General features: G+C 38.8%; 1 protein-coding gene across 1 annotated transcript in view; it reads left to right on the plus strand.

Annotated features, from left to right (window-relative positions):
- prkar1b (protein kinase, cAMP-dependent, regulatory, type I, beta) overlaps positions 1-27,228 on the plus strand; it is a 62,839-nt gene that overhangs the window by 7,451 nt on the left and 28,160 nt on the right. The window contains exons 3-5 of the mRNA XM_028456101.1: positions 8,880-9,050; positions 10,687-10,778; positions 26,344-26,405. Coding sequence (XP_028311902.1) covers positions 8,880-9,050; positions 10,687-10,778; positions 26,344-26,405 — 325 coding nt within the window. The remainder of the gene's footprint in view (positions 1-8,879; positions 9,051-10,686; positions 10,779-26,343; positions 26,406-27,228) is intronic.

Genomic DNA, 27,228 nt, shown 5'->3' on the forward strand with positions numbered 1-27,228 from the left:
CAAAACTTTTTTAAAAAAGGGACAAAGGAAGTTGCAAAATGGAAATGGGCAAAAAGGGGTTCAAAAGTTTCCCCCTTTTAACGTTTTCTGGAGGAATAATTATTAAAATAAAGACATAAAGAGCCACATGTTGAGCATCAAAGACTTTATAACAACTTCTACATGGAGTCACTGATAATGTATTGGGCTGGTCTGGACACAAAATGCCAGGACTGACTCTTTGGTCCAGTCCACCCCTGTATATATGTAAAGATTTCCAAACATTTGAGGATGCTGTTGATTGGGCTTACTTGATAAAAACGATAGACTGAGAACTTGTGCTGTAAGCTTTTGACAGTGTGCCTTTTGAAAAAAGGGTGTAAAATACCTTTTGTAGAAAATGTGAAAAAATAGAAAAAGTAAAGATTAACACGGCATCTGTTGAGAAAACCAAATGCTAAAACTTGTTGTCTCACTCTCTCTGTATCTGTCAATAATTCACCCACACCCCCTCTGCTGTAACATGAGAAGGCTTTCTATGCACCCATCCATTGAACTGTCATCAGGGCCTATCATAACAAAACCACCCGTCCCTTCAAAGGCCTCCAATTGAGAGTTCATCAGGAAGGTTTAGTTGTTTGTTGAGTCTGCCAGCAGCATTTAGAAAAACATTATGTGGGGCTTTGGAAGCTCCCTTATCTTCTGCTCGTTTTCCTCTTTAATTTATTTCTTTTGAGGTTTATTTTTTGATATATGAATAAACCTTGCAGCTACAGTTTTCAGAGTTCAGTTTGGTTCACTATGAATATGTTACATTTTGACATGGTTAAATCTTGTTCACTCATCACCACCATGCTCAGAGCAAGTTCGCCTGTCAGATCAGCTTCGGTTGCATGCACTGACCCAAACCTAAACCTCCTCCTCCTCCCTCACCAAACACCCAGGCAGGTAAAACGGACCCTGACCCACTTCTCCTTGGTGGTCTTTCATTGCCTTTTCCCATCCACCCATTGAAATCCTTCACCTTCCTTTGTCACTCTGAGACTTCTGTGAATACTGTTATATATATATTATATATTTCAGGAAACTTGATGTATTTTCTTTAAAGGACCAAGTAGATACTTAATGTGAAAGTATTGTAACTGTCCTCGTGCAACCCAAACATGGGTTATATGTGATCTTTTTGATTGTAGACCAGTGGTTCGCAATCTTTTATATCTAATGTATCTCCTTTGCATTTTTGTCAAATCATGTGTACCCCCTTCTTATCAAAAGCACCCCCTCCATAATTTCATATGCTTTTTTATTTGTGGAACAGTGGGTTCTCCTAAACCGTTAACTGCATCTTAAATATTGGTTCCCTAAGGCTTGATCTACAAATTAAAAACATTGAGTAAAGTTAAAAGTGGAATTTATAAAAAAAAAAAAAAATACCAATGCAACTTTTATGTGATTACTTCAATAGTGAGTAAATATGGTCTCCTATGCAAAATGTAGCTAATTGTTGTCTCCTATTGTCAGAAGTGTGATAAATTACAAGAAAATAAAATATTTTATTAATCAATCTTATTGATTACAAAAAAGCACTGAAAAAGGAACTAAGAACATTTCCTGATTATTTTTTAAATGAATTGTTAAATCTTTCTGAGTACCCCCTGCAATGTGCTCCTGTACCCATAGGGGTACTCGTACCCCTGTTTGGAAACCACAGTTGTAGATGATATGCCTAAATGGACATGATGCTCATTATTGTTTGGTTGCAATATTGTTATCTGCTTTCATAATCTTTTTTTTTTTTTTTGATTGCAGTCATAATCTTTAACATGTTGTCTAATGATTGGTTTGTAAAAAATAATGAACACAATTTAAGAGGCATTGGTTGCACACTGAGACAGGTTTGTGTGTGTGTGTGTGTGTGTGTGTGTTGAACATCATTTCATAAGTCCACACACTGGCAGACCTAGTTACAGCAGTGAACTTTTTTTTGTCTTTTGTTGTGCTGTAATGATGTGGAACAGAGTGATGAGTAGACCGTTATCTGCGTTGGTGATTCAGCTCTGTATGCTTCATTACCTGTGTGTGTTTACGTGTGTTTGCACGTCTTTGTTTTTCGCTTGCGTTCATGCTTTTAGCTCCTCTGACGGTGATCACAGGACAGAAGCTGGACCGTCAAAGGTAACGCGTCATGGATTGTTGACGATAGTTTTTTTTTTTCTTCTCTCATAATAATATCAGAAAATCATTTCATGGAAGAATGAGTGTTTTGAGATCTAAGTGCTTTGTATTCAATGATCCAAACAAAAGGGGTGAATAGGGTTATGGGTGGACGTGCTGATTGGTATTGGTTATTCATGCTGCTATTACCTATGAAGTTTCCAGCCTTGCCTAAATTTGATCTCTAAGTTTTTAATTAATGAAAAGGAAATGCATGGAAATGTAATAAAAGATTAAATCAAGTTGTTTCAACTACTTTTAAAAGACAATATGTTAAGATTTCATTTATTCAAGAAATTGACTTTGAAATTGACTTTGATTTCCTGACACGTCTCGAGACATCTACTGATGTTAAGATTTCTGAATAAATGAAACCTTAACACATTATTATTAATAAAAAAAAAAATAAACTAAATAAACGTACTGGAATTACTTTTAAAATACCTATTAGCTTTAAAACAAAGAAGTAAAAGGCAATAACTTTATTATTAATATTTTTTAATTTCAATATACAGTGGAAAAAACATATTTTCAAAAGTGAATTTTCCTGTGTGTTGTTGCAGAAAAGTCATACCACTTATTTGTGTGTTGCTTTATTTAAAAAATCCTTCAAAGCTCTTCAGGAATTTAGCACCTGTAGACTACCATTTGGTCAGAGCATCAGATATCTATATGAAGAGAGTGACATTTTCCATCTTGATTGCTGATTGGCTGTAGATGTGTGAATAAGAGCGTAGGAGATATGTGACAATCTGTCAACAAGGCTTCAGAACGTCTGAACATGAGTGTACAAGGCATCATTGCTTCTTTTTTGGTCCAATTATGAACCATTCAAGATGCTCACTGCACTTGGTTGTCATAGCGATAAGGCGTAGTAAGAGGAGCTTGCTCATTGCACCCCGTGATTGTAAATGTGAGAGAGAAAGCAAGTGAGAGGACGGGATAGGCTTGAAAGCAAGGAAAGAGACAGTTGCGCAGTTGCACTGAAGATAGAGGCTTTTTTTGTTGGTGTTGCTGTGATCAGTCTTTTTGTCATTTGGATTGTTCTTTATCTGCTGTTTGGGGGATTGCATTGAATTCTCCACTTGCTCGTTCACACTTCTTACAAGAAAGCAACATTTGCTTCTCTGCTTACTTGGACTAACACTTTGCAGTTGTTGTGAGAGAATAGCAGAATGATATTACATTGTGACATGTGTGTTTGGTGAATTTAGGATGGGTATTTTTCTTAATGAAGCACACTGAACACATGCTTTGACTTGATGCCCTGGTGCCTTGAGAGGTGGAGGGACTCACAAAACAAGCCAGGCAATGGTAACATCCTCTGTGAAACATTTTGGCTTGCATGATCATATCATATGTAATCATTCAATACAATGACTGTTGTTCTAGTAATGCAAAAATAGCTTGTAATTTTTCAGGTTGTGTCTTTTTTGCATTGTTCTCAAAAGAAGGTTAAAGAGATGTGTGCAGGTTGGTGGTTTGTTTTTTTGCTATTTGGGGCGATGCAGCACCTTACCTGGTTGCAGATTTTGCCACTTTGATCAACTTGAGGGTGTGTGCTGCTGCTTGTGTATTCTGCCTGTGTAGGTGTGTGTATGTGTGCCATTTATGTATGTGTGTGAGTTAAAGTGTGCATCGATGCTGCTTCACTGCTTCTATGCACAGTTTGCTGGCTGTGATCCCTCTGGTAGTGACTCTGCGAATACAAGAAATGTGTGTATATGTTTGTTTGTGTGTGTGTGTGTGTGTGTGTGTGTGTGTCCTGTGGCGTTTAGTTGCATATTGATTACATTTGTTTTACAAATAGAGAACACAGCAGCACTGTAAGCTAAGTAATGAGCAAGTAAGAGAAAAGTCAGAGGAAGGAAAGTGAATTGTATTATTTCTGGGATGATAGCATGTGATAGATATAGGTAGTAAGTTGTAGGGGTGTGCATTGCCATGAATCTGATGATACGATTCACGATTTGCATGACACGATATATCTCGATACAAGACAATACGATATACATCATGATATATCACAATTTTGATTACAAATTTCACCCTTGCAAGTACAAAATAGTATAAAATACAATTTATTTTATTTTTTTTTAAACTTGCGTAAACAAGTAAATGGTAACTAACAGTAATTCAAGCATCAATATCAAAAACATGTTGTATGTTTATCAAACTGTCAAATTATATTTTTCAATAAAGTTAAACTTTTGCTTCTACAACAGATTCTGATTCTGTTAAGTTTGTAATTCTTAAAAAAAAGTAATCACATACATCTATAAAAGTGTTCAGTATGTTTTATAAAAATAAAGTGCAATCAACTTCCAAGCTTAAAGCACGTCACAACAGCAAACATGTAAATATGATTGTAGCTCTTTCCTGACCCATATACCTATATCAATGCAACCCGATGCAACCTTGTTATGTTCCGCGATGCGTGTGCAGAAAAGTAGAGGTGTGGCTTCTGGTAGATTGGTAGAGGCAGTGGGAGGAAGTGAGGCTGTTTAGGGCGGGACATCGTGACGTTTCTCAGAAACTTCGGCGAACAGCTTTAAATGCATTGAGGAGTGAGGTAGTTTAACAAGGTTTGATGTGGTTCACTGACCCCTAGTGACTGGGGGCTACATGTACAAAGACTTGCGTGAAAAAAGCGTACGTCTCAATCCAGAGACAGGCGTCCAGAGACAGGCGACTCATATTGAAATGAGATTGGCACCGGGATTCCCTTCAACTGATCAGAAAAAGCTACATGTATGATTCAACAGTGAAGATACTTGAATTAATGTAAACATTAATATAGAATCAAAATCAGAATCAGAAATGTTTTTAAAGGCCATGTACAGTTTTAAGGACAGTACAAGGAATTTGTCTTGGTAGTTGGTGCACAAAACAAACAAAAAAAAAATAAAAAAAAGAAAAAAAAAAAGCAAAGAACAACCCAGCAACAATAATAATAATAATAATAATAATGATAAATATAAAGGATGAGGGATAAATAAAGGATAGATAGAGAATAAAGGATAAATAGGATAAATATATATATATATATATATATACAGTGCAGCAGATATTGTCATCATGGAGGTGGTGATCGGGTGGGGGGGTTCAGCGGGTGACTTGGGGCGTGTTCATGTGGATGGTGGCAGAGGGAAAGAAGCTGTTTTTGTGTCTGGAGGTTCTGGTCCTGATGGACCGCAACCTCCTTCCAGAAGGGAGAGATTGAAACAGTTTATGACCGGGGTGGGAGGGGTCGGCCACAATCTTTCCTGCACGCCTCAAAATCCTGGAGGCGTACAGGTCCTGGAGGGAGGGCAGATTGCAGCCGATGACCTTCTCTGCAGAGTGGATGATACGCTGCAGTCTGGCCTTGTCCTTGGCCATAGCTGCAGTGTACCAGATGGTGATGGAGGAGCAGAGGATGGGCTGGATGATGGAGCTGTAGAAGTTTACCATCATCTTTGTTGGCAGACTGAACTTCTTCAGCTGCCGCAGGAAGTACATCCTCTGCTGAGCTTTTTTGATAAGGGAGCTGATGTTCAGCTCCCACTTGAGGTCCTGAGTGATGATGGTCCCCAGGAAGCAGAAGTACTCCACATAGCTCACTGTAGAGTCTCCCAGGGTGAGGGGGGCTGGGTTCTTCCTGAAGTCTGCTATCATCTCCACTGTCTTTAAAGCGTTGAGCTCCAGGTTGTTCTGGCTGCACCAGGACACCAGCCAGTGTGTCTCCCACCTGTAGTCAGACTCGTCTCCATCAGAGATGAGACCGATGATGGTCGTGTCGTCTGCAAACTTCAGGAGTTTGACCGACTGGTGAGAGGAGGTGCAGCTGTTGGTGTACAGGGAGAAGAGCAGAGGAGAAAGAACACAGCCCTGAGGAGATCCAGTGCTGATGGTCCGGGGAGCAGAGATGGTTTTTCCCAGCTTCACGTGCTGCTTCCTGTCAGACAGGAAGTCTGTGATCCACTTGCAGGTGGAGTCTGGCATGTTCAGCTGGGAAAGCTTGTCCTGAAGGAGAGCTGGGATTATTGTATTAAAAGCAGAGCTGAAGTCCACAAACAGGATCCTGGCGTAGGAGCCTGGGGAGTCCAGGTGCTGGAGGATGAAGTGGAGAGCCAGGTTTACAGCATCGTCTACAGACCTGTTGGATCTATAGGCAAACTGCAGGGGGTCCAGGTGGGGGTCGGTGATGTCCTTGATGTGGGAGAGCATGAGGCGTTCAAAGGACTTCATGACCACAGATGTCAGAGCGATGGGTCTGTAGTCATTAAGTCCTGTGATCCTCAGCTTTTTAGGGACAGGAATGATGGTGGAGGCCTTAAAACAGGCTGGTACGGTGCATGTCTCCAGTGAGGTGTTAAAAATGTCTGTGAACACTGGAGACAGCTGATCAGCACAGTGCTTTAAGGTGGAAGGAGAGACAGAGTCCGGTCCACAGGCCTTACGGGGGTTTTGTCTCCTGAAAAGTCTATTTACATCTCTCTCTTTGATGGCGAAAGGTGTCTCTGTGGGAGGGGGGGAGGAGGGGGGAAAAAGACACATACAGTTTGCTTGACTGTGGGTGTTTTAAGAAGTGGGAAGCGGATTAAGGAACAGACGGAAAATGCTATCCTACTACTACTACTACTACTACTAATAATAATAATATTGACAATAATAATAACAATAATGATAATATGACATTCTGATCGTGCACATCAGGCTTAATGTTTGTCTCTGTCCTTCTTCTGATCATCAAACAGGCTGTGAATGTGTAACAGGTAAATGTGACTCAGTGGAAAAGGCTTTGGTATTAAAGCCTCTATAAATGAAGTTTCTTTACCAGTACGTCAATCACCTTTTTTCCATGTAATGAAGTTGTGTAAGGGTCGGTGCGGACCGGATCTTGCCCGGGGGCCGCTGGGTTGACTGGTCTCGGACCTCACTGAAGGCCCAGGTGTGAAATGCACAGCCCACCACTGCAACCTAGACAGTAGTGATTTTGTTGAGTGCTTATGGTAATGTGTTAATCAAGTTAGCAATTAATAATTCACCACCTACCTGTCCATCAAAACAAAAGCCAGCCAGAGGCACAATGTCTGTGTATGTGCACATGTTTTTTTAAAAATAGAATGGTAGGCTTGGCTGTCTGTGTGAAATTAAAACATTTTCATATTAAATGTGTGTCATATTAAACATCCGTTTAGTGGTTGAAAATACAATATGGTCAAGCTGAGAATACTTCTTGGTGAAATCTTAGTTCAACATTTGCAAAAAAGTTACACCAAGAGTTGGTTTAAAGGCATAAAGTAATCTAAATAAGGTATTCTGTGGTGCAAAGTGCATGGTGCACTAACCACCACCCTGCTTGGGTCACTAAAACAAAGCTATCCTAGACTTTAACTACTATATTACATTTGATTGGTTTGTTGGAATAGTTGTTGACAAAATTGATGGGACGATTGGAAGAGGGGATAAAAAATGTCCAGTGCAGAAGGTGCATTTTATTTCTCTTTTAATATAATAAGCCTTTTCACACTCTGGAACTGCGCATGCGTGACCTGGGGGGTCATAGGTCGAGAGAGATATAAATGTAAACAAGCTTGTTCACTCTGTTTATATTTCCAACCTAACAACGTTTGTAATTTTATTCCAGAGATCTTTAGTGTTTTATTAGTGTTTATTTTATTAATATTACACATATTCGGACTCGAGAAGGGACCAGGGACTTCCGCTAAAGCCACTTTCGGCCGATCTGAGCTCTTTTAAAAACTATCGGGAGCAGTTGCAGCAGTATCGAGGCAAGGACAAATCCTCTCACTTCTACTAAGATTACACCTGGTGAACAAAAACAATGACTACCTGAGAGACAGACCCCCTCTGGTTCCACATTCCTTCTCCCAAACTTTCTTTTTTTTGATTTGTGTAAAAACTGTAAAATGTCTGAGTTTTTGAAAAGCATTTATATAAATGAAATGTATCATTATTATTGACGGGACAAGCAAGATTTCCGAGTGTGAAAAGGACAGTATGAGTTCTCACTTAGAAAAGGTAAATTTACGAGGTACATCATTCACTATGGTCCATGATTATTTTTATTAAGCTATTGTGTGCAGCATTAGCTTTAGCAGCTAACTCGGCATTTCTGCCTTGGAGACCGATACCACGTTTCCGCAAAAAAATCTTTCAAGGATTTAACGCTCTAACGGTAAAAATAATCTAAATCTCTGTCAGACTCATTCTCAGGCAAGGCGAGTTTATCCCTCTGAACCATTGAACTCACGCGCGAGAACTGAACGAGAGCAAGATTTCCGAGAGTGTGAAAAGGCTTATTGTAACATTAGTGGCACAAGCCCGCTGCTCTGGTGACTGCAAGAGATGAGGACTGGGTGTATTGAGGCGAAGGCTGCATCTCTAACTCCAACAATGAAAATATGATCATTCAAATTACTGCCTCAATTGGGCTTTTTATGTCCTTTGCTGCATGTCATCTTTTCTTCTTCTGTTCTTTCTACCTTGTGCTTGTAGCATTTGGGTGCATTATTTAATTACTTCTTTATTACTTTATTGCCCACTGCTCCTCAGGGATGAGTTAAAACCAGATAAATAATTTAGTGTATGTGGATATATGAGATTAAAGGCTAATTATTAATATTATTATTGTGCCTCAAAAAAGTTTTTACATTTTTTTGCGTTTTGTTTTTTAACAGGAAGAATGCAAACAGATCATGGCACGTCAGAAATCTAATAGCCAGTCGGACTCACATGACGATGAGATTTCTCCCCCACCTCCCAACCCTGTTGTCAAAGCTCGACGTCGCAGGGGAGGGGTCAGTGCTGAGGTCTACACTGAGGAGGATGCTGTCAGCTATGTGCGCAAGGTAAGCTTTGGAAGGACACACATGCATAAACGATACAACTTATCACACTATCGACTTCATCACATTAACCCTGCTTAGCTAATGGCGCTAATTGGTAATATAACAAAAAAAGAGTCATTACTCTTGGTTTCCTTTACAGTGTTAGCGAAAGACAACATGTTCCCCCTCTGCAATATTTGTTAGAGGATGGATGGATAACATCTTTAAAGTTTCTTATCCCTTACCTGAAAGCTGCATTTTGAAGTAATATGAAGCAAACCACTGCACAGATTGGATGTCGACTTAAAAAAAGACAGAGTAGATGTTTTATGGTTTAAAAAACATCATTAATTGCCCTTCTATCTATGACAGTGAAACAGTTGTGTGACAAACAAACCTTTAATGGCTGCATAACATAGCGTTGACAAGAACAGATTTATTCATTATCTTGTTTTGAGCCAAGTAAATTAAAATTATCTTTCATTTCAGTACATTGCTAGTAATATAACGACACACACATCATAGTAATTTGACATAACACACCTTTACGTGCTGCTTGGTAATGACAAACTGGTATGAATCCATACCACCACACTGTAATCCAATGGTCAGTAGAGCATGCAGTGTGTGTGTGCCCGCGAGTGCGTGTGTGTGTAAATTCCACTGCCATATTTAACAGTTCATTTCACTCCTGATTTCATTCGCTATCTCTGCTCCAATAGAATACGAGGCTTCTCTGTATAACTGCTGTTGACTTTTTTGAGTCTGAAGTCCAATTAACACTCACAAACTGATATCACATGTTTTTAAAATAAACAATTTTTTTGTTGGTATTATCACAGTATTTTCTCATGAACCGTAAATTACAGAGTAAGAATGTTTCAAGCAGCCAACTTGCTGAGTTCCCTTTCAGCAATAAAGCCCAACATTATGGGCGATGAATTGTGGTTAAATCTGTGTCCTTTAGCTTCGTTTCCAAGCCAAAGTGGCTTAACTCTTTCCGTGCCTGCCAAGAAGTTAAGCCTGCTGCTCCACAGAAAGATACAATTTTTCAGTGTGATGTGGTTTTTTGTGTGCATCTGCTCATTGTGTGTAGCTCAGTGTGGTTAAATTCATGTGGAGCCATCTGTTGCTTTACGTAATTACAGTCTCCTCTCCACTTCCACAAAGGTACACAAACATGTCCATATTTACACATGTACACACATTTACACATTCTGTTCAGAAAAAGTATTCTAAAAATATTTGATCCACTTTTTGGTTGGTTAAATTACAGTTATATCCCCTTTAAGATATTTAAAAAATAAATAAATATAGACTTCTGTCTTCGGCTCCTTTCTTGTGGCTTCAGACTTGGCCTTTTCCAATCGTGCACACACACCACAGAGTCTGGAACTTGAAAATGCATGTTTTATGAATGAGCTCAGGAGTCTTGTGAAATTTTTAGAGTCTGTGTGACATTTTGAGTGTAATTCTGTAACAGATGCTTTCCCTAAAATACACAGGACACGTGTTGGATATTTCTTTCAAGGCTTGCCAATAAACTGCTCCTAAATGACTTAATTTAGTTCACCTTTGAAGTCTGTCACTTTATGTGCTGGTTTAGTATTACTGAGGTCTGTTTTACATTAAATGATTGTCTTTATTGTCTGCACAGGTGATTCCAAAAGACTACAAGACCATGACAGCCTTGGCCAAGGCCATCTCCAAGAATGTGCTGTTCGCACATCTTGATGACAATGAGAGAAGGTACAAGTGTTTTGCTACCTATCTAACTTTAAAAAGTGGTTTGTACGGGTGTGTTACCACTTACCAGCAACATCCATGTAGGTTTACACATGCTTTTTGGGTTATAATAACATGAGAACACCACTATTTTACTTGAGTGGAGTGTTTTTATGACTGCTTTGAGCCATTATTATTGCATTTAATGGCTTATCATGAGAGAAGAGATGCTGGTGCAACAAAGGGTTATATTTCCCTCCGATGTGGTGGTTGTTATAGCAACATGTGTGCACATAATGGCCCTCTTTTATCAACAGTTAGTAGTTGTACGTTTAGATCTGTGCTTATGACATGCATTCCACCATATCCACTACAGCTTTGGTATTTATCAATTCTGACATGAGAGTACGCTACGATCAGATCTCACGCCTGGTCTGAGTTCGTCTAGCCAAATCTGAGTGTGTGGATTTGTGGTTTAGCACAGCAAAATGTGAGTGAGTCTTTCACAACAAATGAAAACAAAAGTAAGATTAATTTAAAAAAGCCCACGTTATTACTGATACCTGCACTTTTTTGGTTTTCCTTCAATAAATCCACCAACAAATCCTGCTACAGGGCAGGAGTGCATAGGTTCAACAGTGTACAACACGCACCCAGATCACAGGAGCGCTGCTTCGGCTCTGTATAGGACCAGCAGGGGAACGCTGCTGTGTGTCACAGAGGAAGTGTGACGTTATTTTAACTTGTTTTGCACAACATTGCACATTGAGTTGCCTTGTGTAAGAATTGCGCAATACAAATATATTTGCCTTGCCTTGCCTTGGTGAATGGATTAATTTATTGTCCACTGAGACCAAAATAAAGGGCATATTTCCATGTGAAGTTGTATGCCCACAGCAAGGCAGACGTCACCTATGAGCGCCTTTACATGGTGGCCGACAGGGACAAACGCGCAGCAAGCAGCAAAACGCTGCAAACACAGCAATGCTGCAAAACTGTACCTTTAAATCCAATGTTCACATTGTCAAAAAGCACATCTTTGATTTTGCTCCATCTCACATGTGAGGATTTGCTTTCTTTTCTTGCCAGCGTTTGTTTGATCTCATTGGGTGTGGCCTCCGAATCAGGAAGATTTAAGGGCGTAACATGTTAATGCCGCATTTATCAACGCCCAATCAATTGTACACTGGGATTGGTCAAATACGCATGTTTCATAAATCACACGTTGGTCCTGTTGTACGACCAAATGTGAACTAAAATTTGCACCCGTTTTCACGTAAGGTTGATAAATGAGGGCCATTGTGTTGCCTTTTCAGATATATGCAGTGTTGCTTATACAGTACATAACAAAATGTACAGGCAATTCTCTTCAGTTGTCTTCATGAATTGCCTTTTGCTTTTACCATGTAAGCCATGTTACCATCTGATCTCCTTATCGTTCTTACCCATATTTCTCCTTTATTCTGCCATCCTCTTACATTCCTTCCCAGCTCGGCAGTGCTGGCTGTCCCAGTCTCTTACAGAAGATATGTTGTTGAGGGAATTGCTCTCAGGTGGCAGACGTTGCTGCCTTGCCAGCATGGAATAGTGTTTAATTGGCGGGGAAAATCCATTATGTCCCATGAAAAGGAAAATACTGAAGTTTTCTTGCCGGCTGAAAACAAAATCTAAATGATTTAGACACTTTCGTCAGCCTTTGTGATCGCACCTCACAGCCTTTGAAGGAGCCTTAAGCTGGCTGCAGTATGTGATGGATTGGGACAGTTTGAAAAACCATGACCTTGGGTGGCTAAAGTGGCAGATTAGAGTTACACTAGCAAAATAACTCTTGGAAACCATAAACCTTCTGGGTTTAATGAATCCAAGGCCTCCTGGCATGGTAAGCTATGTAATGCTCTTCTCATAGGTCTCTGAAACCATACATGGTGTATAATTTCTTTTGACCGGCTGTCATGTTTGCTGTTTCGCTACACACAACTAACATTCATTATTGATGTCATGCAGGTCTTTTAGTCAAAAGACTCCCATTGAGCTAAAGGTTTGGTCTAATTTGTTCACTTCTTCAGCAAGATCACATTTTCTTGGCTTTTTGTTCCACTCAACTCTCTTCTACATTTGTCCATCAGGCCGTCCCCCTGGCTTCTGTTCTTCTTTACTCTTTAGTCAGAGTTAATGATGCTGGCTGGGTGGTTTCCTTACTGGCTGGTGATGCTACTGCATAACAGTTGGCTTGTGGTTGTTGGGCCCAAATAGCCAATGAGCTCATTCATCAGTACTGAAATACTACATTGCCAGAGGAACTTTAAACATGAAAAAGTCACTTAAGAGTTTGCCCTACAGCTTTCACCATTATAGTTTGCTATAAAAAAACTTAACTAGATTGAGCATCAGTGTTTTCTGTTCATTCTAAATGGTAGCCATGTTTCAGTGAAAAAGAAATCACACCAGTAACAAAACAAAACAAACTCAACTCCAGATTGAAGTCCAGGTATAAAAAGCATCAGCTTCTTTCTTGATTCTTGATTCCTTTTTGTAAGCTAATCAAATAGATTTTCTGATAATTTGCCACTCTGGGTGAAGATATAGGATCTAATTTGATCAATGCAGTTAGATTTTAACAAGTTCATTAACAGAGACAAAGAGTGTCGGCAGAGTTGCATCACTCTGAGTTCATTTGGCATTTATTTGCTATGAAAATAGCTTTTATTTGATTAAAAACTGGAAAATGAAAAGGTAAAACAAAATTAGGTGAATATTTTAATAGTAAAAAAGAAGACATGTAAAAATAGATGTGTATAGCTTTAGAATAAGCAGGGCTGGTGGCAGTCCATGTGTGACATACAAGGAAATATTTTTATGTGATTAAGTCATTCAGCCGTACATAAGCCGAAGACCAAGCAATTTGCTTGACAATTAGCACTATTTTATACTGTATACTTTTTCTTACCCTAACAAGAATAAGTGAAAAGAATAAACTCTCTGTCTTCTCCATTGTTCATTATTTTCCTTCTTCAGTTTGTTGGTGCTTCGTGGCTTGTTGTTTTCATCTTGCCTTTTTTCTTTTATTCCTGTTTTAAGATTAAGATAATAATGGTAGAGTAAGCATGATAAGTATGTTTTACATTTATCTAAAGAAATGTGTTCATAGTTGCATTATACAATCAGTTTTCATCAGCAAACAAGTACAATACATTAACTTTGTACATATAAAGTTTGTTGGATTGGTGCGGGTTAGAAAGGATGTTATTCTAATGGTCCTACAGTTTAAGAGAAGAAACTGCTTGGATTTGCTGCTGTAATTTCTCCCAGATGAAAGCAGTGAGAAAAGGCCAATGAGAGGCCAGAGATGACTGCTGTGCGTCCTTTATGATAACTGACACCTTGCAGATGTAGCACTCCCTGTAGATATCCAGCTGGGCAGATTCTGATGATTTTGCTGAATGCATTCAAACAGGGCAAAAAAAGTGACAACCACAGTGAATATTCAGATATTACATTATTGTTTATATCCTACATTACATAAAAATCTTAAGTCCTAAAACTACATACATGTCAATTTGGTTTAACGGAAACTGGCACACGTGCACACACACATGCACACATATCTCAAATAATGACAGGGATTACATTCTACTTTATCATGGCACAGGCACACACATGCACTAAGAGTACATTTCTTTTGTGCATGTCAGAATGTTTTCTCAATGTGTCTGCTCCAGCTGGAAGTGTGGAGTTTCTGATTAACATACCATTCCATATGTCAAACTTTATGACCTCAAAGTTTTTGAGCCCTACCAGCCGTGTGTGTGTGTGTGTGTGTGTGTGTGTGTGTGTGTGTGTGTGTGTGTGTGTGTCTTCATCTACCTTGACTTTATTTACTTTTACTCTTCTATTCAAATTCATATCCTGTCACAGATTATTATAAGCTGCATTTTACTGAAATTTCAAATTTCTTGACATTAACTTGTCTGGAAATCAATGTCTAATGTCCTGCTAGCAGGCCATAGAGTTTAAGGCTAGACAAGCTCTTCTACATGCTGCTTATTATCTGCTGTAATGACAGAATTATTGCATTCCTCTGCAAACAGGTACTTGGTTACACAAGATATGGTTGGAGCTTGGCTTGATTTTGCAATATATGGAGGCCCCTTGGCTTACACTTTTATCAGCCATAAGAAGTGTGCACTACTATAACTATACAGTAGTATATATTTGAGTGAGGGTGTCTGATGACTTTATTGTATATAATGTAGTGTTATAAAACACACTTGGTGATATTATACAAACAAGGATCCCCTCTGGCTGTATGGCAACTTAAATATTATGCAGACATAAGGATTCCCTGTTTATCCTATGCTTTTCTTGACTAAAATTGTTTCCATGGTTACATGACCAATGAATACATCTGCGAGGTCCTAAATTTAAATGTAACGGTTTGTTTCCAAATATGTGTGGTACAAACCAGTGAAGAGTAGTAAATCAAACTTTGATGGTTGTAATTAATTGTTTAAATCTAAAGATTGATTGGGGGAGGGGTAGTAAAGCGATTGTGCTTTCCTCATTCTGCCTGCTTTAATCCACCAATTAAAAAGCAAAGTAATGAGTTGATGAAGTGAATGATTAGTTGACCTTTAACCCTCAAACTCTGACCTCTGCACCTTCCTCACGAGCCCCTGCCGATGGACAGGGGACATCTTTGGTTTATATGGACTGTGTGTGTGTGTGTGTGTGCGTGTGCGTGTGCGTGTGCGTGTGCGTGTGCGCGTGCGCGTGTGCGTGTGCGTGTGTGTGTGCTAAAACAATAACAAATACATCAGCAAGTGACGGAAAACTTCAACAATAACAAAGAGAAGAGGTTCTAAAAGTGTCTTAGAGATGTGTGTCGCATCTTGAGTTTCACAGAAAGTTTATTTGAGGGCCTGCGAGGCCAAAACAAATGAAGATGCACTCAGAGAGAATACCGTGTGTCTGGCAGGATCAGATGATCAATGTTGTCATTATATCTGGTTGCTCAGATGGGATGTGGAACCTGAGACGTGCACTGCAGTGAATGGTTTGTGTCTGCAACACAGACAGATTATCTCCAAAAGGACTGTGAGTAATATCTGACAGAAAAGGGACTTCTACATCTCTTTTATTTGGGGACATTGAGCCAAGTGTTACCCTGCAGCAGCCCCTAGGGGGTGTTTGTGCCTCACTCTGACTACACAGGTATTGATAACAGGAACATCTATGCAAGTGCACAAGTTTTATGTTGATTAAAGTAATTATTTTTTCTTTTTAATCTCTGTAGGCTGTTCAACAGGATAAAACATTTTAAAAACAGACAATCCATAATGCTGTGTTTGAGTCATTTTACACAGGAATTGTAGTCTCATGATTCTTCATTAATTATCTGGTATAGTGAACTGTGGTTATTGTTTTAATTCCATGTTTTACATATTATGATTGTGTGCAGCATTAACAAAGAAACAAGCTTGTGTCCTGTGTTCTTCAGTCTTTTCTGTTGGAGTGGTTGTGTTTCCAGGTGTTTGGATCCTCTCACTGGCTCTGTGTGTTCTTATCTGGGGGTCTTCGTTTTCCTCTCTACAGAATTGGCTGCTTTCTCTCTTTTTTGTCTTCCTCCCTCTCTCAGTCATTTTAGACTCATTCACATCTACATCCACAATTCACATCCATTCCCTCCCCCACATCCATGTGGAGTCTCTTCTCCCTGCATGGCTTTGTGCTGCAGCCACAATACTAGGGGCCAGGCGATGAGGTCACTCACCACAGGAGAGCTGCAGGCCTGACTGAATCCCCCACCACTATCCACTGCACACAGACGGGCAGCGTCACGTCCCCCCAGACTAATTTAGGCTCTCTTACTACCGTGTCCATGTAAAACGACACAGCAGACTGTCAAATATATAATTTGCAGGCACTTAATTTCATATCAGTTCGGCTGCATGTCTGTGTGCTGGTGCCGATAGATGCATTCGCACAATAACACGCAGATCCACATACAACACTATATATTTAGTCCTTTCTCACATACCCTAAGCTATGCTTCGACCTGTCTTCTGCTGTTTCCTCCACCCCCTGTAATTTTTTTCCCACCCCATCATGGAGAAATGCTAGTGTGTTCGTGTCTGGAGTCTTTTAAAAGGCTGTGTTCCGTCCAAAATGTACCCCAGAGTTTTTGTAAGTTATTTTTCCAGGTACCTATGATTCATTTTTGCCTTTTCAGCTGCTTATAACATCATATTAAGGAGACATGCTGCATGTGTGTGGGATATGCACTCATCTATGTCACCAATGAATTTTTACAGTGAACTGGATGAGCAAGGAAATTATATTTGATAGTGTCCACCTGCTCGAATAAGATGGAAAGTGAAACATTTTGCAAATTTACCCTATTCAATTGTAATGTTTCCTTGTAGATGTTTTAAAATACAGATACAGTGAGAATTAAGTGTAGCAAGAGTGAAAAAACAGACTTTTCTATGCTGAGATGTATTTGCTGCTGTACACACTACGACTTAACGCGGTCATAAAATCTGAGCTTTGCACTTAATTGGCCTTGCGGAGTCCGGGCTCCGTGGCTGACCGTCCAGGTATGTTTGGGACTTAAAGCTGCAGTATGTAATTTTTTTGGCATAATTGGGTCAAAAATCCATAGTAATCTTTGAGCATAGTGTAATCTAAAGTGTTCTGAGTGGAGCGTGAATCTCTTCTCCTTCTCTTGGCTCTGTAAATGAGGTTTAGAAATAAAGGAGTGTGACACTGGACTTCAGCCAATGAGAGATCTTTCTACCAACAGAGCGATCCATGAGCTGTTTTGGGCGTTACTATAGGCTGCTCGAGCTGCTCGTCAAAAGTCAATGCGCGTTCGCGATCTGAGAGTAGTGAAAGTCCTATGGCGGACATTCCAGCAGAAGTCTCCATTGCGTAATTTGGCACAGTGGTTACGCAGGTAAAGCAAGAGGAAAAAGGAAGGGCGAGGTGGAGAAGCAATAGAATAAAGGCACAAAGTTGTTCAGGAGGAACACACTCCGCGGAGGTCTCTCTGACTCGGTATGTGGAGGACTGCATGCGATCCGCTTTCAGTCCATGCACAGTCTGCCCCACATACCGAGTTAGAGAGATAGTGATAACAAACGAGATAAATAGCTTAAAAAAATGAGGGAAACATTATCTAAAGAAGAAAGAACAGATGCAATTAATTTGCAGTGTGGATATGGAGTGTCGGTCAGTGAGTGATACGTGCTTTCATGTCTCTAAAACATCAGAAAACTCTACAATAACACGCAACAATTCCACAGTGTCGGCGTTCGTGCAAGCGTTCACAAGAAGTTTCGTTCAGGAGGGGAGGGGGGAGCGTGGAGCGTCTCACGATTCTACATACTACTAATAATAATACATTAATTTTATATCGAATACAGAAAAATAAATACATAATAAAAGTAAAAGAAAGGTTAAGGAAAAGCAAGTTTAAAAAGGTGGGTTTTAAGGAGTGTTTTAAAGTTCTGTAATGAGTCTGCATTCGTAATGGGCTCAGGTAGTAGAGGGTTGTCTTCTGATTGAGAGGTTGGGGGTTCGATCCCAGTACCTGACTACGTGTCGAAGTGTCCTTGGGCAAGACACTGAACCCTAAGTTGATCCCAGTGGTCGACTAGCGCCTTGCATGGCAGTCCTGTCCCACTGGTGTGTGAATGTGAGAGTGATTGGGTGAATGAGCTGATATGTAAAGCGCTTTGAGACTGCTTCAGTGTGGTGATAAAGCGCTATATAAATCTAGTCCATTTACCATTTACCATTTAAGTTGTTGCAGGGTTCCTCGGGGTCCCTTTGGTGAAGGCAGTAGCATCCAAGCAATTTGTCTGTAGTAAATACATGGTACGGCTGACGTATGTGTTTCCCGGTAAAAAGACAGTTAAAACAACCCATGCATGCCTGGAAGTCCGTTTTGTGACCAAGTGTGCAACAATTATTATGTAGGTATCGGTTAAAAAAAGGACAAAACAACAGAAAAACTGACAATAGCGTTGGGGATCATGATCACAGCATCGGGGGCCCTTGTACTCAACAGCACTGGTGAGAACCCTGGTAGGGTAAATATGCAAGTCTGCGGGACAGTAACCGTCTCACCAATGTGCCCCCACTGTGAGGACATGATGTTCTTGAAACCCTACAGTGCTTTGATACACCATACACTGACCACTGCACATTAGCTTGGGACGAAGCAGCTTAGCGCCTTACAGAATAGAGTTGGCCCATGGCCTCCTATTGTATACATCCCGTCGGCTTTGTGTGTGTATCCGCGATAGGTTCCAGTGCACAGGCACACACAAGAGTCCTTTTTGTTGTGTGATAATTCTCCCATGACCTTTTCATGGGTTTGTTGGTTTCCTCTCAATTTAAGGTTTATTTGGATTTTAGGGGCTCGGCCTATTTTCAAGTTTTAAAGGAACCTCAGGTTCACTTGGGTTTCTTTTGATATTTGCATCACTAAATGTCAACCTATTTAGTTGCAATGAATGCAACAATCAAAATTGTATGAAATGTTGCTATTGTTTCCTAACTTGTAATGTTTGGTTTAAATTTCAGCAATAATTATTTCTGAAATTCAAGAGAAAAATAAAGAGATTTATTAAAGATTGTTGAGTGTATGATGAACTATAGTAATGTAAAATATTATTTTATGTGTAAGTTGCTGGAATTTGTTGATGCAAAAAACCTGCCAACATTCTTTAATGTTATAGCATATTATAATGAAAGATACTCAATGGTCACGGTTCAAATCTGCAGGATCTGTAAATGGTAAAGGGGTTTCTTTGTTCCTAGCTGGGAAAGCCTATTTCAATCAGATGTCAGCTATGTTTTTTTTATTTTACTTTTACAGGGAATATTTCCTTCATCGCTCTCTGTCTTACCATCTGCTTATCCAAATCTCCTTGATCCTCAGGCTATTCCCTCTAAAGTTTTCCTGCTGTCTCAATTTCAATGCATGCATCTGTTTGAGCGTGCATTGGAGAATGGGCCGACGCCGTGTTGTGTAAACACCTCTCAGGTTTAAAACTCCAACAAAAGACAATTTGCACCTCGATCTGATTCCTAAATGCCTTTCTTGTTCTCGTTGTTGTCTTTTGAGAGGTGGGAATCAGAGCCCAGGGTGGAGGAAAAGCTGAGAGGAAAAGACATGCCTGCAGGACAGCCGCACGTCTTGTGATGTTTGTGCGCTTGTGTGTGTGTTCGTGTGTAGGTGAGAGGGAGTGAGCCAGAGAGACATAGCCTTTGGCAACTGCACATAAAGTACAGGGTTATTTAAACTGTTGATATGTGTGTGTGTGTATTTTAAATCATTTCTTTTTCTTTGAAATAGGTAACGACTGTCTTGTCATTTACTTTCCTTCATTCCAGTGACCCGTCCCCTGTAGACACATCAGAGAGTTAGAGGCTTAGCCCTGTCAGCGCCTGATTTAGCCGCAGCCTTTTTGTCTTTAAGTGGAGGAAGAGCTCACTTTTTCCTGCCCTATGGCAAAGAATAACAAAAGAGAAAGCGGGCATTAGAAAAGTGTTACATTTCATGAGTACTGGAAATGAGTTAAAATAAAGTGAATATTGACTCTTGGCTAAACATGCTTCTTCAATGTTGAATAATGTGTAACAGGAAATGGTGAAAGGGAGAGAATGAAAGGGAGAGGCGGCAGGGTTGGACATGTTTGTGATGTTTTTGGACTGACATCATGGCTGCATTTGCAGGTGGTGTGTGTTGGATCATCAGGTAGGCCTGTAAAACCGCAGTGTCACTTTTGATGAAGAACAACTACTCATTAAAGAGGGAACATGGTGTCAGAGGGCTTAGATGTACAGTATAAATGTCATTGATGTACAGTATAAATAACCTGTATCTCTTAAACTTCTGGTATAAGATCATTGTTAAAAGATCAGGACCAATCTTGCTCCTGCGATTCTTTCTTTCTTGGTCTTTCTGATGACCACTTTAGATGGATAGGACATATGATGCCTAAAAACATCAGTGTATCTCTTTAACTCTCCTCCTCTCAGGTGGTCTGTTTCCAGCACTACATATAAATGACACTTTCCTTTAGCAGGTTTTAGCAGAAGGCTTCAGGTCACACAGATCACCAGCATATAGGCAGCGTCCCCTCAGGCGCTTTAGTCCAGAAGACACACACTAAGACACACGTCCACACTTAAAAGCCACAGGATGCGCCCGTGTTTACACCCTTTATAAACCTCAGAGAGCCAGGTGTGTGGTTTTAACACAGATTCCTCCCAAATGCTACTGCTGACATTTAATCACAATTTACCTTGACCATTACATATAATTACACAGATTTGGATATATCAAGAAGAAAAAAATGATTGCCTTGCTTTCAAATGTTAAATATTTGATCCTTATTTAATTTTCTTTCGCACATAAACATTATATTTGCTTGTAACTAGTGCAGTGCCCTTAGGAAGTATGTATTGCTATAGAAAAGTGGGAGGGTAAGTAGCTTTTTCATGGATGGCCAAATGACGTTGTGTTTGAAGGTGGGATGTCATCACTGTAGAGCCTTTCTCAAAGAGTGGTACGTGGACCACTGTGGTCCTTGAGCGACCCTTACCTACCTACCTATCTATCTATCTATCTATCTATCTATCTATCTATCTATCTATCTATCTATCTAACAGAATTAGGTCGTCCCAGATTTTGCTTTTATTGGATAAATCGTGCTTTGTCTGAAAAAGTTTGAGAAACACTACTGTAGGGGTAGGACTGATGACATCATCACTGTTGAGGTAGGACTGATGACATCATCACTGTGGAGGTAGGACTGATGACATCATCACTGTAGAGGTAGGACTGATGACATCATCACTATGGAGGTAGGACTGATGACATCATCACTGTGGAGGTAGGACTGGTGACATCATCACTTAGTTCGTCAACTCTGGAGGTGGGGCGTCCAAACAAATCTGACGTTGCACACCCTTGAACCAAGCAGCAGCCATGTTGAAACTCTCAGGTCATTCTGATTCTGATCCAAAGGGATTTTTGAGGAACACACACAGACACACAGACAGAAAGAGATTCCTTGCTTTTATAGAGCGATGATATAAAAAGACATATAAGGACAGATATAAATATCTGATTTGGTTTATGGTATGTATATAAATGCTCTGATGACTAAACCTACAAGCTTTTAGTAGATTATTGGATGTACTCCCCTCACATTTGGATTTGATGTTTTTGCTCATCTCCCGTAGACCAACCCTAAGTCGGTGTTTGTTGCCACCAGTCATAAACTGTTTCTTTGCCTGTAAATTTCTTAGACACCTCTTTGATATATTGCGTCCCGTAAGTTGTTCTCAATTTTTTTTTTGATGTAGGATTTTATTTTATAAATCTCTAAAGAAAAACTAACAACTTTCTCTGATGTGCATTTCAGTCCTAAGCTGCAAACAAACGATCATTCATTCATTAATCTTCTTAAGCTGCTGTATACCGCTAAGGGGTAAAGGGGTTTTCCTGGAGGTTGATGTGAGGGGAATATGTGGCTCCACCCTCATTGTTTCAGAGGTTGTACAATGTACACACCATTGCATACAGTATGGGGCTTTTTGCATGTTTGGGTAATTTTAAAAGGGATTGGAGGCAATTTTGTCCTCACTAAAAAAATCACACTGGAGTAATCACACTAAGAAAACACAAGTTAGTCGTGCTTGCTTGGGCTTGCTCTTGATACTGGGCGTTCAACTGTGCACCACATACTCGCCCTTAAAAAGCTGTGTTCCAGCCTTTCAAGGTAACAGGTTTTACACCAAAATGGTTTAAAAATGAATTGTTTGAATGCTCTAATTTGTGATCTATTACATTATGCTAACTAATCACAACATTATTCCCACAAAAGTAGGACTTCAAATCAGTCACGTGTTGTGCAGTATGTACAGTAAACGCTAACTTCTGTTTGTCACGCCTGCGTATATACTGAAGAAAAATCCTTAAATTTCTATATCACAAGCATTAACAGTGTATGCCTTTTAGATCAAAGAGTCAAACATCTTCACACCATAAACACAACATTTTGACGTATTGCAATGTGGGTTATGGAGTCGCAGAGAAGTGTTTTTACTTCGGTCTGATAGCACGAGACATACCGTGAAACAAAATATGTGAAAAAAACCCCATACAAGAAATCATGGTAAGAATGAAGTAAAAACACTTTGATGCATCTGTCTATAGGAATCCACATCACATAATGCCATGGGCAAAATTGTCAACACGCATTTTAGATACTGGTGATGGAAACAAACTTTCAACCTTTTTTCTTTCTTTTCACAGTAAATGATGATTGAGTCATTGATCTACGAGGCATACACTATATCTAATCTAGCATTTTCAGTGATGGATTTAAATCATCAGTTCGACAGCAAAAATAAAATATAGAAAAAAAGTGTAATATTAACAACTTGTGCAAAGAATTGGTGAAAGAATTACATGACACATTAAGGGACTAGTGTTCGTGTTAGTTATTATCCATTCAAAGCACATGTAGTAGTAATTATAAGCTTATTTTTGTGGCTTTGTGTATTTTTGTATTGTGTACTGTTTAATGATACGCTCGAGATTTAATTTTCAATTATTATTTTGTAGGATTCCCAAACTATGACTTAACAACCATCAGGGGTCCACATTCCCCGTTGTGAGAAACCCTTTAAATGCTCATAATGTGGTCACTTTACCAGCCAAACTAGAGACTAATGGCCTCTGTTAAGATCACACACAACTTGAAGAACAAAAAAGTTACTGTATAAAGTGTGGTTGTGGATTACGTGGGATCTTTCAAAACTTCTACCTCTTTGTTAAAGAGTGTTTAATTCAATGTTTTGTAGCTCATTAGTAAACACAAAGACATGACAACATTTTGGGCTGTTCAGTAACTCAGTAGTGTTAATAGAAACCTGGCAGGGTTGTGTGTTCATGTTTTAGTAAAAAAAAAAAAAAGATGTCTGCTGTTTAAAAAAATAAACAACTGTCTGGTGGAGGAAATGAAAGAGGACAGAAGAAGAGTAATAGAGAGGAAGTCTATCATCACAAGCAACATCAAGCAAGCCAGGTTTTTTTTATCACTAAAACACTAAATCAAATGCTTTCTAAATGAGTGCTTGATAACAATAACAATAAGAGCCGGTAGATATACACCCTCCTATATGAGCTCAGAAGAAGTTTTGTGTCTTTCCCTTGAGTTGAGGTGAACTGCCAGTAACTCCCGCCCAGTCCTTTAGGTATATCTGCCTCTCTGTCTTTATATCTGTCTCTGTCAGAACAGCAGAGTCATTGTTTGTAGGGTTACTCTGCCTTTTCATGAGGTCAGAGGGGTTACAGGTAGCGGAAAGGACAAGATTAATCGCTTCATCTGGGACACTCTGAAAGAGGGTGATAGACCGAGAGATGGGAGATATAGGTAAGGCAGGGATTGAATTGGGGGGAAGAAAGGGTAATTGGGAAAGGAAAAGAGGAGAAAAAGTGATCAAGAAGAGATGGGGAGGAAGTGGGAGATGAAGAAGGGGGAAAGGAGACAGGTAGAGGCAAGGATAAGTGCATAAGTATCTTTGTTGTGTTGTCTGATGCATTCACTGACAGGAGAGAGAAAGAGGGGTACGGGGCTTGAGAACAAAGTATCATTACATGTATGCAAGTGTGTTGACTTTGATCCTATTGTTATAATAGTCTAAAGCAGTGGTTCTCAAACTTTTTTGGTTCAAGTACCCGCTTTCTCTTATTTCTGAATCCAAGTACCGCCTTTGTCCATCTACAATATTTAGCTCAAAATTCTATGAAAAACAACAACTACTGAGCATAATGATGGAATGAATGAGTGATAACACACAATTGACAGAATCTCATTGTAAATACGTAGAATGAAACAGTATTTAGTGCCTCCTGAATGAATGTATTTCTATAGTTTTTATCATTTATGGTCATCTCCCGCCTGGTGTAGGACCAAGACTGACCATTATATTTTCACTTCATGTTCTAATCAAGATAATTTCCATCATCATTATTGTATTGTATTATGTGTAATGTTTTCATTTGTTAATTTATTAATTATCTCTCTCAAGTAACCCCTGTAATGCCACCGCGTACCCCCATTTGAGAAACACTGGTATAAAGAATCCCGTGAAGTTTTGTGATGTGTCAATGCTCAAATGTTGGTAAATCATACCCTGCTAAGTTACCACCTGATCTGAAATAGATTGACTAATAGACTGACATGCTCAATTGGTGGCCCTAGGGCCACATGCTCCCAAAGTACATGCAAAGAATTACAGAAAAACACTAAAAAACCACGGCAAAAATATAGCAAAATAACACAATAAATGACAATAAAATTTCATAAAATGACAACAAATTTACGCAAGAAACACACAAGATGACTACAAAAATACACACAAAAAAATAACATGAAGAGTGTAAAAAAACACAAATACACAGAAATGACAACAAAAATATACAAAATGACTCATAAAAACATTCAAAATTACTAGAATAGAATGAACACTTAGTGCCAGTTACTTCATTACACCAGTGCAGGTCAGTTTGCTTTCTAAATGCTTTGTGTGTTTTAATACAATGTGAATGTGTAAGTATGAGTTGGTGTCCTGCTGTAATGAACAGGGTCAGACTGTAAGAGAAAGTATTTCAACATAGTGAATTCATTTTGTAATAAACAAAATGCTGTTTACCTTTTTATCTGCACAATCTTAAAGTCTGTCCTTACAAAATGTGTTGCACTGCCTGACCTGATCATCATTTCTACAATATGTAGATCAAAATGCAAAAGTGTGGCAGCTTAAATATAATATACACACATGCATTGGAACAACAAATAGGCTACGAAGGGAACTAAGAATGGACTTAGACTTTCCAAAGAAGCATTCACTTAGCACTCACTATGTATTTTATAGGTCTGGTATTTGTCATTGTTTTTTGTATAATCCATGTGACATTTAACTGATTAGATGCTACACATTACAATACATTTAAGCATTTAGATTAGCACCAATTTAAAGGATGGGCTGAAATAAATATGAAGTACGTTACTTAAGCACCATTTACAATTAATTTGCTTTCTTTTATTGTTTGCTTTTGGATACTTTGCTATAATGAAGTTATATCTATTCTTGTAAAATGGGAAGAAAATAGTGAAAAACATCTGTAATAAATATGAAAAGTTCTCATTGGTTTATTACATTACCATGTTTCTACAGTAGAATGCATATTAACTCACTGTTTTCAGTTTTGTTCTCCTTTTGGATGTGTTACTTTCTTTTGGGAGAAAATGTTTGTATATTCTTCAAATTCAATCTGTCTGCAAATCTAAGAGCCCATTTTGTATCAACGGATATCCATTGTTTTCACTATCACATGTTTATTATGTATGTCCATGGAAGAAGTTTGTTTTACTGTATATTGTACGTAACACTATGTACACTTATAGAAATCTGGTTGACTCATGTATCACTATAACAAGCATTTGAATAATATTGTTCTTGTAATTTACTCCTGTTTTTATCTCTTTTTTTCCTTCTATAGTGACATATTTGATGCCATGTTTCCAGTCACCCACATTGCAGGGGAAACAGTTATTCAGCAAGGTTAGTATAAAAACTGTCAATATGGGAAGATTTAATTGTATTTAATTGTGACTATCTCGTAAAATTGCCTAGTTATTAAGATGATCATCTTTTAAGAGGTGATTCTGTCTGACAGCAATGTGAATGTGAAAATGTATAGCCAAATAAGATTAAACTCTTTTGGTTTCTATTGTTTTATTACAAAGCATTTACTTTTGGATTTAGCTTTGGTTTCATATTCACACAAATTGTTTAGTTTATTTAGTTTTAGTCATACTCTTTTGACTGAACTGCAACTTAGGTTTAGCCAAGATATTTTGTCATCAGGATTATTTTCAGTTATAGTCTAGTTTTAGTCAACTAAATTATATTAATATTTTAGCCGATAAAATTTGTTCCAGATATAGTTGACTAAACATAAAGAATAAGAGTTTATGTATATTTTTAAATATTCAATTAGCATTTATCAACCTGATAAACGATGGTATTAATGTTTGTAAATACACACCGACAGATTTGAAGTGATCAATGCTTAAGACCACGAGTTCTGATTGGATTTCATCTAATGTGAAGAAATTATAGTTAAGTATTTATTAGTCGACAAAAATATCAATATATTTTGATTTTGTTTTCATTCTCATGTTTTATTAACTAGTCATAGTCTGTTTTGTTATTGTCACATCATAAAAATGTAGTAGAAGAAAACTATGGTGAGAATTTTTAGTCAGCAAAATTAATACTCCTGATTGGAAGAACTCTCCAGAGTAAATGGAATTGATTAGCACTTTGTTCCATCACATGACATTGGAGAATTCATCAGATACATTTGCAAATCATTCTTCCT

The sequence above is a fragment of the Gouania willdenowi genome, chromosome 8 (assembly GCF_900634775.1).
Source record: "Gouania willdenowi chromosome 8, fGouWil2.1, whole genome shotgun sequence".
Classification (NCBI taxonomy): Eukaryota; Metazoa; Chordata; class Actinopteri; order Blenniiformes; family Gobiesocidae; genus Gouania; species Gouania willdenowi.